The sequence below is a fragment of the Podarcis cretensis genome (assembly GCF_951804945.1).
Source record: "Podarcis cretensis genome assembly, chromosome: 15".
NCBI lineage: Eukaryota > Metazoa > Chordata > Lepidosauria > Squamata > Lacertidae > Podarcis > Podarcis cretensis.
This window is the reverse complement of record NC_137185.1, coordinates 29,343,007-29,359,164: the sequence shown is the minus strand read 5'-3', so window position 1 is coordinate 29,359,164 and position 16,158 is coordinate 29,343,007. Positions and strand designations below refer to the sequence as shown.

The 16,158-nt window shown below is 45.3% G+C and overlaps 1 protein-coding gene across 4 annotated transcripts; it reads right to left on the bottom strand.

The window, feature by feature from the left end:
• Window positions 1-840: 840 nt before the first annotated feature.
• PAFAH1B2 (platelet activating factor acetylhydrolase 1b catalytic subunit 2) lies at window positions 841-9,214 on the bottom strand. 4 transcript variants are annotated; one of them, XM_079954868.1, is made up of 7 exons: window positions 8,811-8,953; window positions 8,198-8,295; window positions 7,884-7,971; window positions 6,985-7,074; window positions 6,200-6,316; window positions 5,604-5,726; window positions 841-3,730 (listed from the first exon to the last, which is right to left on the bottom strand). In XM_079954868.1, the coding sequence occupies exons 3-7, from the start codon at window positions 7,962-7,964 to the stop codon at window positions 3,452-3,454; spliced, it is 690 nt and encodes a 229-aa protein (XP_079810994.1). In that variant the 5' UTR covers window positions 7,965-7,971; window positions 8,198-8,295; window positions 8,811-8,953; the 3' UTR covers window positions 841-3,451. The 4 variants fall into 4 exon arrangements, with proteins under 4 accessions (XP_079810994.1, XP_079810993.1, XP_079810995.1 ...); XM_079954867.1 differs by lacking the exons at window positions 8,198-8,295; window positions 8,811-8,953 and adding an exon at window positions 9,077-9,214; XM_079954869.1 differs by lacking the exons at window positions 8,198-8,295; window positions 8,811-8,953 and adding an exon at window positions 9,056-9,074.
• Window positions 9,215-16,158: the final 6,944 nt, after the last annotated feature.

The following is a 16,158-nucleotide window of genomic DNA, read 5'->3' as shown; positions in this document are numbered from 1 at the left end:
TTTCCAAACCCTGCTGAAATGGAATCACCTAGTTTTGATGTAACATTCTACTTTCAACCCTAGGTGTACCAGTACAGTACTTCCTTACCAGGAAACAAGGTTGCCACCTATTATTTGTCCAGCACCAAGGCAGCTGTTTCTACAATGGGGTGGGCTACAGATGACATTTCTGCCTATTATGCAGGCCCAAATGGTGGATGGAACGGCATTTCTAACAGAATCCTAGTCTAGAGCTTATCCATTGTACTCATATGAAAAAAAAGGGAGTTTATACAATTTGTTGCCCGGATACAGCAGCTTAGCCATTCCCCACCTCCATGCAGATGGCTGGTAGGCAGCAACTTGCCATGCTGTAACCAGGAGGAGGACATTGGCCATGCTCCTGGAAAACACCAACAATCTCTTGTTAGGAGGCACATTTTTATAGCCTCTTGGCTGTCCACAAAGAAGGGGAATTTCAGGAACATCCTTGCTTGGAGGAAGAGCTTACAAACAAGAAATGAAGACCAAATATGAACAAGCACAGAATTGAACAAGATTTTAGAATGATTTTTTGAAGTTGAAAATTACTCCCCCCAAACACACACATTTGTGGTGATAATAAAAATATACACCCCTCCATAATCTGAGAGTTTTAATTACAGCTCCCTGTGCTCCAGTATAACCTTGTAGATATACATGTCCCCTTCCCCCATAGTTTTTTTTTTTTTTTTAAACACAGAGAACTAGTACATTTCTGATGCACACACAGTTCTTAATGCAGTTTGGGGCTAGACCTCACGAGTCCAAACAGCACACCCACCCACCCTACCAGAAATGAGAGACACTCACAAGAACTAATTGGTGAAACATATACATTTATATTGAAATATGCACTAAACAGTGAGCTCTACCAGTCATCAATGCCATTTTGCCAAAGCAATTATCATCACTTTTTTTGGTGGTGGGGGTGGAAAGTTCAGTTGGCTACCAGTAAAAAAAAAAAAAAAAGAGGGGAGAAAGCACCCTCCCAAACTCCCAGCAGCAAAAGGTCAGGCTCCAAGGTGTTTCCACACTCTTGAGCCAGCATGCTGCCAGAACCACAATTCTCTCCTATGGGCACAGGGTCCCTTTGTTACAGCCACACACACACACACACGACGAGAGAAAGACAACATTCCTTAACCTTCTTTCACACTTTTTCTTTGCTGCAATAAATATAAAACTAGCAATGTTCATATACCACTGCACAGACGAGATTCTGGGCGGCAGCATACAACTGTAAACAGCAATGAGATTAGAGGGAAAAGCCATGTAAAAGCTCAAGGCGGGGCAGTATATGATGCACAAGATGTATTCCTGGGTTACCAGGAGCACTGGGCAGCCAAGCACATCCCAATATTAGGATCTTGCTTGGGAATACAGAGAAGCAGGATACATGTCAGCACTTGCAGATGCACCAGGGTTCAAATAAGGGGTGGGGCGGGACCTACAACATTCTCCAGTCTTGTTAATGAGAAGCTTCTCTTTGTGACAGGACAGACAGGAAGATACTGACCTGCCTTTAGGTCGGATCCAGGGCAGCAGGCAGGGGAAATGGCAAAAAGCAATTGAGACAGACCCCAGAGAAGCAGCTAGTTCAGGGCCAGGGGAGGAACATCTTCCAAAAGGAGCATTTGGACCACAAGCAGCTGTTTCACTAGCATGGAAGGAACACCAGAGAGGTATTTCAGGAAGGGTTAGGCCAGTGCTACCTTTTCCACAAAAGGGTAAACAGCAAAGCCCCAGCAGTGTATGGCCAGCTCAACCATGGCCATCCCCAGTTCAGGATTCCAGCACACACTGTTCCCCCACCATTCTTTTGTGGAGTAGGGGCTCTGTGCTTTTTGCATTTTCCCACCTGTGCTGGAGGAAGTCTACAGGAGCAAGGTAATAGGGTGAGGGAGGGAGGATAAATGCTAGGATAAAGGCCTACTTGGAAGACATCAAGTGAGCGTGTTCAGAAAGTGAACTTGCTCCCAAGAACCTTCTGATATGAAAAAGCATTTCCACGACAAAAAGAGCCACTAAAGTCTCATGCACAAGACTTTGGGGGAGGGCAGAAGAACATGTTAAAACTATGCACAACTGGCTAAGTTTAAATAGCTGATGTTTCTGAACTAGCTCAGGTAAAAGCAGACCATAGATGGAAGCATATTTGTTTTTTTATAAAAAAAACTTGCTTTTTTCAGATTCCTAAAACCAGAAATCTGAAAGAGGTTTTCCCTTCGTGGGAAAATCTCTCCCATCCATGTAGACATGAATTAAGGCTTTATATCCCTGGTAATCTCTGCAGGAATCCCCAGAAACATGCTTTCCACACTGGACCCTTTCCTACTCAAGAGAGGTAACGGCTATAGCTCAATTATGTCCCTCGCTGTCAGAGGCCTCATCTGGTTGAATAAAATGCTTGTACAAGACAGACTCAACCAAGAAACACAACCTTGGGCCTTGTAAAGCTTCAGCCTGCTGCAGGCCTTGAGAAGGGAAATGAGCAAGGATTATGACGTTAAGAGGGTAGGAGAAGTAACAGTCACTTCCTTTTTGCTCTTTCTTTTAAAAATGAACACAAGCAGCTCTGCAAAGCATTCTGAAGCACAATATGGAACAGCGGGAAGAAATGTCAGTTTATATTGGTGGGTACGTCCGGCCACTGACCAGGCTCCAAGGCCACTGGGCCTTTTAAGAGATGGGAATGTTGAATCAAAGCACACAAAAGGGGGAAGGGGAGAGAGAAGAGAGAACAAATGGTTCTACCAGGATGCAGAAATTGGGCAGTCCCCTCTTCCCCAGCAACAGAATGACATCCATCAAGCAAGAAATGAAAACAGGCTGAGTTAAATGAGTTCACTCACTTGACAATTAATTTTTCACACGTCTGAAGTTGCCTGATGTAGCTTTATCCTGCTTTCTGTTGTTGCCAAAGCCAGAAAAGCAGCTAAGATCACTTAAAACAAAAAAACCCAACCCCAGTTTAGTATAAAAACTCTCCAAACAATTCCAACTTTTAAAGAAGCAGGCTACTTTCAGTTCAGGAAGTGGAATGTGAGTGCAGCTAATGAGCTCAGACATTTAGGGGCTATTGGAATAATAAGCCTGGCAGGACACGAAGGCGAGGAAACTGGCAGAGTGACAGCAGAACATGAGCAACGAACAGGTGACAGGAACGTTCACACTGTAAACAAGAAATGACTTTAAAGTATCATCCTTCTTCAGTCAATTTAAACCACCCTCTGCAGGTGGCTCTGACTGACTGAGCTGACCCATGTGCTGCCATCCCAGCCACCGCCCCAGTCCCCTTTCCTTTCCAATGCTAAACACAACACCCAGTAACATTCAACAATGGAAAGCACTTAGAGTAAGGGGGATTCTGTAGTGCCAGGATAAAAAGAACTGCGCTGATGGAGCTGGGGTGCCACGGACATGGCTGGGATCAGGCCAAAGTCGCCTGCTTCTCTTCGGGGGTCTCCTCCAGCAGCTGCATGATCAGTTCATGGAGGGGTTTGCAGATCTTGGCGTAGCCGGCACCCGATAGGTGCAGAAAATCAAACATGTCGTGGCAGGAGATGGTGCCATCTGAGTGCACAAAGCCGGCATCCACGTCCAGCAGCTGGACATTGGAGAGTTTGGGCAGTGAGGTCTTCAGGAGCTGGTTCACCTTGTTGTTCTTCTGCCGCAGCAGGTTTGGCTTCTCACCACGAGGGAGCAGGCCCTTGAGCATGAAACAGGACAGAAGCATGTGAGAAGGTGCTCAGTATTGTAAGAAGCATGCTCCCGAAATCTCACCCAGGTATCTCCCTGTGCACTGACTCTACCCATGGTTTAGGCATCCACATCATCCTCTCTCTGGACCCTGGCAAATGATGCTGCATAAACCATCTCTCTCCTTCTCACCCACTAGGAACCTTGTCCCTACCTCATCATTAAGAAGCATGTGACAACTTTTATTCTCCACCTGCATGCAACTGAGTTTTACTCAGAGTAGACCCACTGAAATGAATGGCCATTAATTTCAATAGGTCTATTCACAGGGCAGTTCTAAGTAAAACCTAGGGTTTGTACCTTCCTCTCCCATTTAAAAAAAAAAGGTTTATACATGGACTGTTCTAATGCTTTATTATTTATCAATTTTGTATACTGCCCTTCATCCAAAGATCACAGGGCAGTTCACAACATAAAAATACAAAATGAGAGCACAAAACAGATAATAAAAACAAAGGCAAAAGCAAACCAATACCCCCCCAACTGGGCAACTGATACAAAGTTCTCAGCGCCCTTATCATAATTTAAAGTGAACAGAAAAGGAACATGATTAACTAATACTCCATTTTCTAAAATAATGAATTAACAGTTCAATTGCAGCTTATGTGTGTTTTAACACGTGTGATTTCAACTTTATGTGGCTGAAGGCCGGCCAGTTGAAATCACACAAATTAAATGAATGGAATGTGGAGAGCTTAAAGGTTCTTTTTGCACAGGGTTTTCCTGGCAAGGAAAGAGCTTTTGACCATTTCCCCTTGCTTGAGGGGTCAAGGCCTACTCAGCGCACAGCTCCAGAAAGGGTAAGGATGTTTGCCTGGGGGTGGTTTGAGTATAAGTGTGTATGTCTATATGTGCCAACCCTGAACACAGCCCCTGTGTGATTGTACTGTATTCAAATGGCTATTCAATTTGTAAAATAAAACAGATAAAAACCACAATAAGCTTTACAGTAAAAATAATGAAAATTGATGTTAAAAGGATCAGAGAAACTGACACAGTAAAACTCACCACTCCGTTTGGGAGAACACTGACAATCTTAAGCCTCACATCAAAATTGGAAAAGTCTTCCCACTCAAGGGAAAGCGTTCCACAAAAGACCTAAAGGTAAAGGTAAAGGTACCCCTGCCCATACGGGCCAGTCTTGACAGACTCTGGGGTTGTGCGCCCATCTCACTTAAGAGGCCAGGGGCCAGCGCTGTCCGGAGACACTTCCGGGTCACGTGGCCAGCGTGACATCGCTGCTCTGGCGAGCCAGAGCCGCACACGGAAACGCCGTTTACCTTCCCGCTGGTAAGCGGTCCCTATTTATCTACTTGCACCCGGAGGTGCTTTCGAACTGCTAGGTTGGCAGGCGCTGGGACCGAGCAGCGGGAGCGCACCCCGCCGCAGGGATTCGAACCGCCGACCTTTCGATCGGCAAGTCCTAGGCGCTGAGGCTTTAACCCACAGCGCCACCTGCGTCCCTACAAAAGACCTACTTCCTTTTAAATTCTGCACATCCAGGGAATCATCCTCAGCTATTATAAGGGATTTAGCTGATCTGTTATGACCACAACTTCCACTCTGAAGAACAACAAGAAACCTTTCCCTAAATAAATAATGGCTCAAGGCATTACACCTAGTGCTCCTTCCTTCCTCTGTCTTGGCCAAGAGAAGGCTTCAGAGACCTACTATTCCCAGAAGAAGCATCCCTGCAAGAAGGAGTGTCACTGCCCTTCTCTTCTCATACTGCTACTACCATTCCTCCTGGTCAAAGAGGAGCTTGCAGAAAGTGCACACATTCCCAAAGTTGCTACTTGTTCCTTGACCACAGCAATGCATACCAGCACGATTATCTTGGCCTGAGGCTGCCGCGTATTGATGAGCCTTACAATGGCCTCTATTCCACCAGCTACTTCCTCTGCTGTGTTTTCATGGTTATTTGTTCCAACCCAAACAACAATGACCTGTGGATGAAGAGAAGGGAGAAGAAAAAGAACCCACACAACCTCAAATGAAAGAATATTGTATTATGCATTTAATATTTATTTGCCATATTCATACCACACCTATAGACCAAGGTTCTGCAGACATAAATTACTGTATATTTAAAATAGAATTAACAGACAATAGTTACAGGATATCCCCCTAGAAATTCTCAGGTGTTCCAACTGCTCCTGAATCTTCTGGCCTGGAAATAGTTGCCAAAGCAGGTTACTGGTGATGCCTCCCTCAGACTTTGGTATTTTTGACAATATCACTTACAGCCTAGGCCTCTGCTTCCTTGTTAGTTATAAATTACAAATATATACAACAAACACATTGGCATGGAATCATTATGTGCTTATCAGCGCAGAACTGTTTTGGTGGGACCAAGAGCCAGCAAACTGTTCATTTGAAAAGGGAACCTTCACATACACAGTCATTATCCCCAGCTTACCTTGGGTTTAATATTCTCCAGTTCACCATTCTTCAGTCTCCACAAAACTTGCCCCGTTGTGTCCCCTCCAATCCCAAAATTCAGTGCGTGTAAAGGTGAAAAGAGTTCTCGCCATATCTATAACCAGAAACCAATTCAATCTTTTAGATCACCCTTGAACAAAAGCAGAATATTTGACCATACAGTCTAACCCACCGGAAAGGTATCTGTTGTTGGGTTGTTGTTTTTTAAAAAGGGTAGTATCTACACAGAACCTGGATTGAAGAACCTTCAAAGCTCTTTTCCGATGTTGCTGTCTATGTGTAGCATCAAGCACATGGCTGGAGTGCGAGACTGTGTCTCTTGGCCCTGCCTAATGTTGTGCACAGTCGCAGGCCCACCCATACATCTATGTGGACATCTTCAGAAGAGAAACCTTTGCATATAGCTGTACACACAAAGGTCTCCTGGGGTCATATGGATGGAAGGAACCTCAAAGGTCTTCTAGGTCAATGCCCTCCCAATGGAAAAATCCACCATGCTACCCCTTCACAGATATCATGCTCAACAGATCGGTGCCTAGGAAGTTGGGCCAAAGATATATGTGATGTCAAGCACAGGGTCAAAGGCTTCCTTTCCCTTCCATGGGTTGAGCCCTATGCCTGGTTTTCAAAAGAAGCTCTGTCCATTGTTGGTGGACTGTCAACATTATTCTAGATTCAGGTAGGTAGCCGTTTTTACATTATGTAATTGATGGAAAGTGAGTGTGTTCATATAACAAGCCCCACAGCCTCACCACTCAGTACCTCATATTGCTGTAGCAGCTGAACCATGGAATCCCCCACAAACAGCACATCAGGTTCCTTGTCCTTGCAGTCCAACACAAAACGGTTATGCTGTATAAAAATAAAGCAAGAGCATTATGACAACCAAGCAGCTTTCTTGCACCCAGAGTCAATTATCTTTTGACTTACAATCCTGACTGCCTCTCAACTCTGTCATTTTGCTGCTGTTATTTCCTTATTGCAGATGCCCACTACTATGGTGAGGACAGTAGTGAACACACATACATATGGCCTCTGCCACTATCAAAAGGAATGAGAACTAACAGGTAGTTGTAACCAATTTTTCTCCAAGCAAGTGTCCTAACAAGGGGAGATCAGTCTGGCCAAAACTGGATACTAATGCCCATTTACAACTTGTCACTTCATTCTTGCATTGCCAAACTGATCCTCCTCTATTGTTTGTCTTGTCTTTTTTGTTTGTAAGGCCGAGAGCAGGAGCCATCTCCTTTTAACTAACGTAAGCCACTTTGTGATACAATCTATGTATGAAAAGCAGAATAATTGTATAATACGTTGAACTGTGGGAAGTCTACCCAGTCTTGAGCATATGGAGCTTGCTTAAGGCATATTGCAAAAGAGAACAGTCATGCAAAGCAGTACACTGTCTTCAACTCTCAGTAATTTGACGTGTAAACTGAAGTAAAGCCTCCAGCACTTTGCAATTTGGGATTATGTTAAGAATAGGTCTACTAGTATACCCGATAGGCAAGTCAGCCAGACAGTCTTCACAGAGACTGCCACAGAGACTGTGCCTATCGCAAAAGAGCTATAGTGGCAGCAGTGATCGCTATCCCTACAGGTGTCGTACAAGACAGAAAAACCCACTCAATCCTGCTACAGCATACCATGGTTTTTTTTACCTGTGACATCCACCTGTCATCTCCCTGAACATCTTCAGCTGCATGTGGAATTGCTGCTGGGTTTGAGTCACCCTGGCTCATCCTATCCCTGAGAAGACAACAGTTTCAGTATGCCATATTCTGTAACAGTGAGATCTGTCGTAGGAACGAGTTATACAAAAACACATATATTAGCACAATTATTCCACTTGGGAGACATTTCAGATGTCACAAGGCACCAAACATGTTAGAAATTATGTTTGCATTTACCACATGGGAAAAACTGCAAAGCACCTTGCCTGTACATGTAAACAAATAAACATGTGAAGCCGTACTTTTATATCTCCGACCGTACTGCGAAGAAACACATGGGTCAACAACATAACGGAGCAGAAGAATTTGCAGGGCAGTCAGTCAGAGGAAGGAACAGGTGCTGGGATGGAACAACAGATGAGGAAGGACACAGATACTCGCACCCACCTCCCCACGCCTAATATTTTAAGATTTCGACCACGACCCCGAGCCCCCACCTCTGCCCCGGCAAGCCAAAACAAATGAGAAATGCGAAAACCAGGTGAAGGGTTCCCGGCTCAGCCACGAGGGAGCCCCCCTGGCCATCAGCCTCAGGCGACCCTTGGTGCCTTTCGGCCAGGCGCCAGCAGGGGCGCAGAACGAAGGCCTCCCGCCAAGCCTCGTTGCCATGGGAACCCCGGTGCAGCGGGGAGGGGGGCTGGGAGGGGGTCCTGGGCCCCACCCTCCTGCCCGCCCTTGCTTGCCCCCCTCCAGCCCGAGTGCATCCTCGGATGAGGGCTCCGCCGAGCGCGGCTCCCTCCTCTCCTCCCCGCACCGGGCCTTCCGTGCGGGCGGCGGGCGTGCTGGGGGAGGGGCGGCTAACGGAGGCCCGCCCTGCGGCCCAGGGGAAAGACCGGCCCGACCGCCCCTACTCACGCCGGCGGCGACTGCGGCTCGCCCCGCTCCTCCATGGCGCTCGAGTCTCTTCGCCTCACGACCCTCCTCCTTCTCCCCGATGCTCTGGCGGGCGCGCCCCTCCCCCCAGCTCCGTCTCCGACCACCCCGGGACTGCGCCTGCGCAAAGATCTGCTTCCTCCCTGCGCCCTTTTCGCTAGCGAATCAGTTTCGCCCCCGGGGAGGAAATCCCGCCCATTTAGAACTCCCGTTCCGCTATTCCCAACCTGTTCCTCTAGAGGGCGCACCTTGACCTAATACGGCGCGCCGGAGGGTTCATGCGACCTACGCTACTTCAGCGCCTTTTCTTTTCTTTTCTTTTTTTGCGGAGTCTCACCCGGCGCCATATTGAGAGGAGGAGGAACTCTAGGCTTGCGGGAGGAACCAGTGGGCGCGTGGCGGTGACGTCACTGCTCAGGCCCATGACGTCACGATGAAACGAGTGGCGTTCTGGATGATGCCATAGGTTTGCTGTCCTGTAGTGTGAGTTTAAGATTTTTTTCGCAGCAGGTAAAACCAATGGGTTCTGTCCAATTATGTTCTTACTCAGAGAAGGCCAGTTAAAAATAATGGGCATGACTGTCACTTGGTCTTCTACTCTTAGTAGGATATAGCCCAATATAATACTGTTGTCACTAAGGACTAAGTTCTTTAAAATGTAGTTTAAAAAAAAACATATGGTGGAAAATAATAAATTGCAATTTGTCTGTAAGCTGCTTCCCTTCTGGATCTGAACAAAAATTCCCACGGAGACATTTCCATTTGACATGAAGTTATACGGCTGTTCTGATATGTCCAACTCTTAGTGTTATTGTTGTTCCAGTATGGGCCACAGTATGGTCCTGAAAATGGTAATGAGTGTAATTGTCTCTCCACCCTCCACCTTTTCCCTAAAACTGTAGCTCATGGTCCTCCGCCATAGCAAAATATAGTTTCCAGTTCTAGGAAAGGGAGGGTGAGGAAGAGACATATAGGAAACCACACCCTGCAGTCAAGGACAAAAAACATGTAGAGAAACCCAGCCACAAAGATTTGGATGCTGCCTGGCAAGTCATATTTTGTGTGGCTAGTCTACACCACCTGTCACAACACCATGCTAACCATCACCCATGGATGTATAAATTTTCAAGATAGCACTTCATGCATCTGATGAAGGAGACTACTCAAAAAACACTTGTTCCATAATAAATTTGCAAGTAAGGATGGGTGACTCTTGTCACATTCAGTTTCTCTCAGTTTCGCTCTTCTTCCAAGCATGTTCAGTTATCCGGGAACAAAGACAGATTCTTCGAAGCCATACCTGGAGATGCCAAGGACTGAACCTGGAGGCTTCTGCACACTATGGTCCTTCCCTTTCTCTAGCGTGAGGAGATATAACTTATCAAATGCATGCATAAACATCTAAAATAATGCGGCAATAGAACCTAATGAGAACGGGTATAACTCAAAGCAAAATAGCATTATGATGTGTCTTAATAATTACTTCAGCCACATCATCTACAGAAAGATTCTGGGAGCAGTGGGAAAGTAGACAATGGAATAATTCCCATTAAGTTTTCAGGAATGTTTTCCTCTACTTCATGGGAATTGATAGTCATCTCTCTAATTGCTTCCTGCGCTCATAGTTATTTTCACATTGTATCCTCACGAGCACTGTATTTACATGTTTCTGCAATTGTTTCAATTCCTCCATCACCTTCCCTATAAAATTGAGAAAGTTTTAAACTTCCTTTTAGCAACTGGAGAGCCGAAGGAAGATAATCATCACATGCATTAGACTTCCACACCCCTTAAAGGAAAGTGACTCAAAGTCAGATATAGAGTGGGAACAGGAGAGAGAAGATCAAAACAATGTTTTAATTATTAATTATTAAGCTGCTTAAGTTTGGGTGATGTGATACAAGCAAAGGCAGTGCTCATGCACTGGCCCTTTAACAGTAGAATAGGACCCATTGCACAGAAGGTCTCAGTCTCATTATGAAACCCACACCACTCAGCACAATTTCTCTGTAATGCCTGAATCAGAAGAGGCCGTGAATTATGCAAACCGGTGCCTGGGAACAGTTAAGGGCTAACTGTCAGGGGGCAGCCCCCAGCATCTGCCACCTGAGGCAATTAGTGTCACATTTGGCCAAATAGGGCTGGCCCTGGAGAGAATGGTAGCCAAGCGTGTTTGTTTTTATAATAAAAAGCACCATAAGAGTTGCAGTAACTGAAAGGATAGAGAGCGCTTAGGAGTACTTTTGGGTAAAAATAGGACACTTGCAACAAAAGCCTTTGATGGAAGATTGTCACTTTCCACCCTTGACCTAAGATGCTGTACACACAAGCTTATAACATAGTGCATGATTTTAGACATGAACTGCATCATAGCCCACCCCTTACCTACCATTTGAAGTTTTTTTAAAAATATTTCAAACACAAATTGATGAAATAGTTCATATGGATATGTTAAGCATTGCATGATATAATATGGAGCTGTGAACAGAATAATGATAGTGTTTAATTTCAACCTGTTCCATTTGGCACAGATTTCATCTACTGAAATCTCAGGGGTCCCATCTTGGTTTGGCAAGTTATCCGTGGCTGCTGCTTTTTAAAATGTTTTTAATTGGTTTTTCCAAATAAACATGAGAACATAACTCCCCTTATTAAACAGTTCCCCTTACCTACCCCCTCCTCCAAGCCACAAAGTCCTATGGGGAAGTCAAAACAAAAAAAATTCCTTCCAGTAGCACCTTAAAGACCAACTAAGTTAGTTCTTGGTATGAGCTTTCGTGTACATGCACACTTATCAAATGCATGCATATCTGAAGAAGTGTGCATGCACACGAAAGCTCATACCAAGAACTAACTTAGTTGGTCTTTAAGGTGCTACTGGAAGGAATTTTTTTTGTTTTGACTATGGCAGACTAACACGGCTACCTATCTGTAACTATGGGGAAGTGTTATTCCAAAGTTTCAAATGCAAGTCTGGTGAATGCCACTGTAATTGATGTTCTGTCAGGTATGTGACGAAAGGGTACCATGTCTCTATAAAATTGTTCTCATTTTTCTTTTCATCTAAGGCTTTAACTTCTTTGGTCAATTTTTCTGATAGTGCTATAGTCCATACTTCTTGCTTCCATTGTGAGATTTGTAAACATTGCAAAGATTTCTAGTTTGGGGCAACAAGTTGTAGGGCTGCTACTAAAAGAAAATTAATCAAGTATTTATATCTGAGATTGACATTTTCATTTTTAAAGATACTTAACAATACTAAAGTTGGGGCACAGATAACATTCTGTTTTGTGATCTAACTTATTTCACCAACATTTTTCCAACGTGGCTGTAATCTGTCATACACCCACCAGTGTTCCCACGTCTTTACTCCCTCTTTAGCAAAGAGGAGAAACAACTTTATTAATATGACTACTGTAGGCTACACCTCAAAGGTGTAAAATGGTGTCTGTGTAGTAGCTTATTTTCTTTTATATGCATGGACACTGACTTTAAGGGCCTCTTCGCTCACGGGCTCTGCCAGTCTATTTATCTACCGTATTTATTTACCAATTCCTGCCTCAGGATCTGATTCCCAAGTGTGTTTTATCAAATTTGTTTGGCTTAACTGTATGTCACTAACTATTTTATATATTATTGTTATATCCATAGCTACTTGATGGCATAGAACCAGCTGCTCATTAAAGCATAAACTCCACCTCCTGAAAGAGAAGTTTGGTCTCCCCTGTTGACCATCATTTACCTTTATCACCAGTAGCAAAGGCCATTTCTAATAAAATTAGTTTTGCTTCATTGTTTTAAACAAATATTCCCCTGCACAGCACACAGAAATTAAGATACACACAGAGAGAACGTCTTTTAATTTCAGGACTTGTTCTGGGTCTCCATAAGCTGATTAATGCATTTATTTGAAGTATTTCTATACTGATTTTCAGAGAGACCTGACATAGCAATTTACCAAAGATCAAAAGCATTGATTTTTAAAAGTGCATTAGAATAAAATGAAAAGACAACTGTTTAGAAGGATCTGCAATTGCTGCTTCTCTGCTACTTTCAGAATACAGTACATTGGTCCTTCAGAAGCAGCTGGGGGGGGGGAGTTGGGTGAGGGAGGGGCTACCACTAGGAGCTGGGGGGGTGGCAGCTCCTCAAGCTGCTTCTCTTTCTTTTTCCTGCGGCTTGAGAAAGGCTTGTGGCTGGGAGAATCATCTCAATCTCTCCCACCATAAACATGGCTTCTTCCTTTTCCTGAGACACTCGCACAGCTACCATCCTGGCCTCATTATAAGGCAACCTTGGACAAACCACTTCTTATGCCTATCCATGAACTCTCCCACTTACAGATTGTGGAAACTAGTTCAAACGACAACTGGTCAGCAAAATACAGATGCTTGGCTATCCACCATCACTATTTTCCCAGTTCCTAGCAGCCAATCCTCCCCACCCCTCCTATCTCACGGAGAAAATCCTCATCTGTACTAATTCACTTCCTTCAACGTGGCAGCGACTTTAAGAGATTTACGTTGTTAAGCCTGGGGCTCATATGGTTTATCTCTTAACAAGGGACTGAGATCCTATATCCTTCTTGAAGCTTTTAAGGATTGCATCTTACTTTAATGTTGTCTTTGCATGCTTCTGGCCAAAGGCTCAAGGCCCTTTCTCCTTTGGCCATAACAAGCTCTCTCCCTCACCCCCCCCCCCATCCCTGAAGTCAATTTGCTGTTGTCATCACCCAGAGCTCCCTGCAGATCACACGTTACAGGAGAAAAGTGAGGGAAGAAGATAGTTAAGTGAGAAAGTGGGAGCATGAAGGAAAGAGAGAAGACTGGCTGTGATGGTTTCTGAAAGACTTTTTAAAGCTGTAATTACATGTGCATCAGTGCAGAGACCTCAGCTGAACCATGAAAAGTTAAGTCAGGCAAATGACCTGTCCCTTGCAATACACACACGTTATCTCCTTTCCTCTACATATGAGAGCAGCTGGCTAAAGATGAATATTAAACAAAGGCTGTGTCAATTTAATTCCCTTTTCAGGAGGCAACTGAAACTCACCTGTCCCTTATTTTCAGGGGAGCTGAAGCTCCAGTGTTGCCACGGGCAACAGTTGGGCCACTTGAAGCTAACTCAGTCATTTCCCTTGGCAACCATGACAACAAAGTTCTCTGAAACAGCCTTAATTTATGAAAGATGCAGGTAGATGGCATCTAATTGGAACAAAACCCATTAATGAACGGCAAGGTCAGGCAGCTTGGCTCATGTTGGCTGACCCATGAGGGCACAGCAGGTTGTGGGGTGGGGGGTTTTTTGTTTGTTTTTTTGGTCTCTGGGGTTTTGCTGTGCAGATTCCACTTTTGCCGATGTCTGCAGTGTTCACAGCTGTTGCCCTAGTTTCCTCTCTCCAGCTCCCACTCACTCTCCTGTGCAACGGCTGCCTACCACCTGCAATGCATATGAAATTTATTCCTTCCAAATCCATGAGCTTCCCCTCTCCTTGAAATAACAGTGCCAATAAATCACCAGTGATCAACATTTGTGAGTGAACAAAACAGCAATTGGAATATCTACCCCTTCCCCACAAAATCCAGCCAGCAGTAAGTTGCCACCCAGGCCAATAATTTATTGCTAGCTGCATCACCATCACCATTTATTAAACTTATTAGTTGCATTTTTACTTGCCATTGCAACTAAGCGTGACTTACCAACCCCTGCCATACATTAAAACCAAGGGGGGGGGGATGCTTTTTAAACATCCCACATACCCTAACAGGCCATAGATAGTTAACAGTAAAAGGCCTAGTTAGAAAGGAATGCTTTTGCCTGACATTTGAAGGTACATAATAAACTGCTGGCATGAATAGGGGCACAAGGGAGATGGCTCAATGGCAGAACATGGGCTTTGCATGCAGAAAGTCCCTGATTCAATCTCTGATGTCTCCAGTAGTAGCAGACAGTACGGTGGTGCTCACCTGACTCCTGGTTGGTCATGTTGCTGCTGCTGCTTACAGGGGTGTAAAGGGTGAACGGTGGCAAAGTCAGTGCAGTGCGAAAGCACCAGCAGGAGTGCTGCTCTGGCATTGTCAGCATGTTTGTGCCCCCTTTCCCAGAAATCAGTAGCAATGGTCAGCTGAGTGCCACAGCTCCACCACACCAACTGCTACGCATGCTCAGACAGGGCTGGGAGAAGACTTATACCTGTCAGGATGCTGTCAGCGGCTCCCGGCTAGTTGCCCAGGAAAGTATAAAGGCAAGGAAAAGTTTCTGACAGTTCTTTTTTATTTCAGTCTATATTTCAAGCTATAGAACCCAGCCTCTTGGATAATGGTGTTGTCCACCCACCCTGCCTCTCCCACTTCCTCATTCGTTATTCTCATTGTCTCCTATACGTCTGCTGCTACGTGCCCTCTGTCTTTGAGCTCTTTGCTCTCCTACTTTTAAGGCTCGCTGGGTTCTGGAAGATGGAGGGCCTGGAATGCTTTCTAATGACGTGTCAGCTGGGTGTTGTTCTGGCTCTCCCACGATTCCCCAGCTTTCCCCCTCATCTGCCCCTGAGCTGCTACCTCCCTCAAACTCCTGCCTTCCTCTTCCTCCTCCCTGGAAGGGTCAGGCTGGGGAGGCGGTCTCTGCCATTCCTCCTCTGCCCAGTCCCTGACAATACCTGGCATTCTGGAGAGCCACTGCCACAGTCGTCATCATCAACAACAACCAAGTTGGTAGCCATTGTCTCATCTTACGGTAGTACAGTGGTACCTCGGGTTAAGTACTTAATTAGTTCCGGAGGTCCGTTCTTAACCTGAAACTGTTCTTAACCTGTTCTTTAGCTAATGGGGCCTTCCACTGCCGCCGCGCCTCCGGAGCATGATTTCTGTTCTCATCCTGAAGCAAAGTTCTTAGCCCAAGGTACTATTTCTCAGTTAGCGGAGTCTGTAACCTGAAGCATCTGTAACCTGAAGTGTATGTAACCTGAGGTACCACTGTAAGTTCCCTTGATTAACTGTGAACAACATGAGGAAGCCTTCCTTTTTGTCTGTCCTGAACCCTTCCAACTTCACTGGACCCCTTTTTGAGTCCATGGCTCCCTTGACCAACTACATTCTTTCTGTGGCACCCCTGTGGGGGCTCAGGAGCCCAGTCATGTCACCTCTTGTCTGCAGAGCTGGCAGCCTCTCACCCTTTTTCAAACACCCTTCCTTGTGCAGTGTTCCCTCAGCCTCCTCCTCTCTCTCCGAGTCCTCTGGGCAGCTACTGCTGCAACAAACAGCTGTGCAAGCCTTTGGGAGCCGGAGACACGAGAGGGCATCAGAGGAGGGAGGGAAGGAAAGAGGGATAGAGG

What these genes read in the sequence shown, in the direction of transcription:
- PAFAH1B2 (XM_079954866.1), bottom strand. Translation starts at nt 8,845, where the DNA reads ATGGAGGAGCGGGGCGAGCCGCAGTCGCCGCCGGC. An exon ending in AGCTGCTACAGCAATATGAG is followed by an intron (nt 6,317 to 6,984) that starts GTACTGAGTGGT and finishes TTCTGGTTATAG; the next exon opens with ATATGGCGAGAACTCTTTTC. An exon ending in TGGAGAATATTAAACCCAAG is followed by an intron (nt 5,727 to 6,199) that starts GTAAGCTGGGGA and finishes CTTCATCCACAG; the next exon opens with GTCATTGTTGTTTGGGTTGG.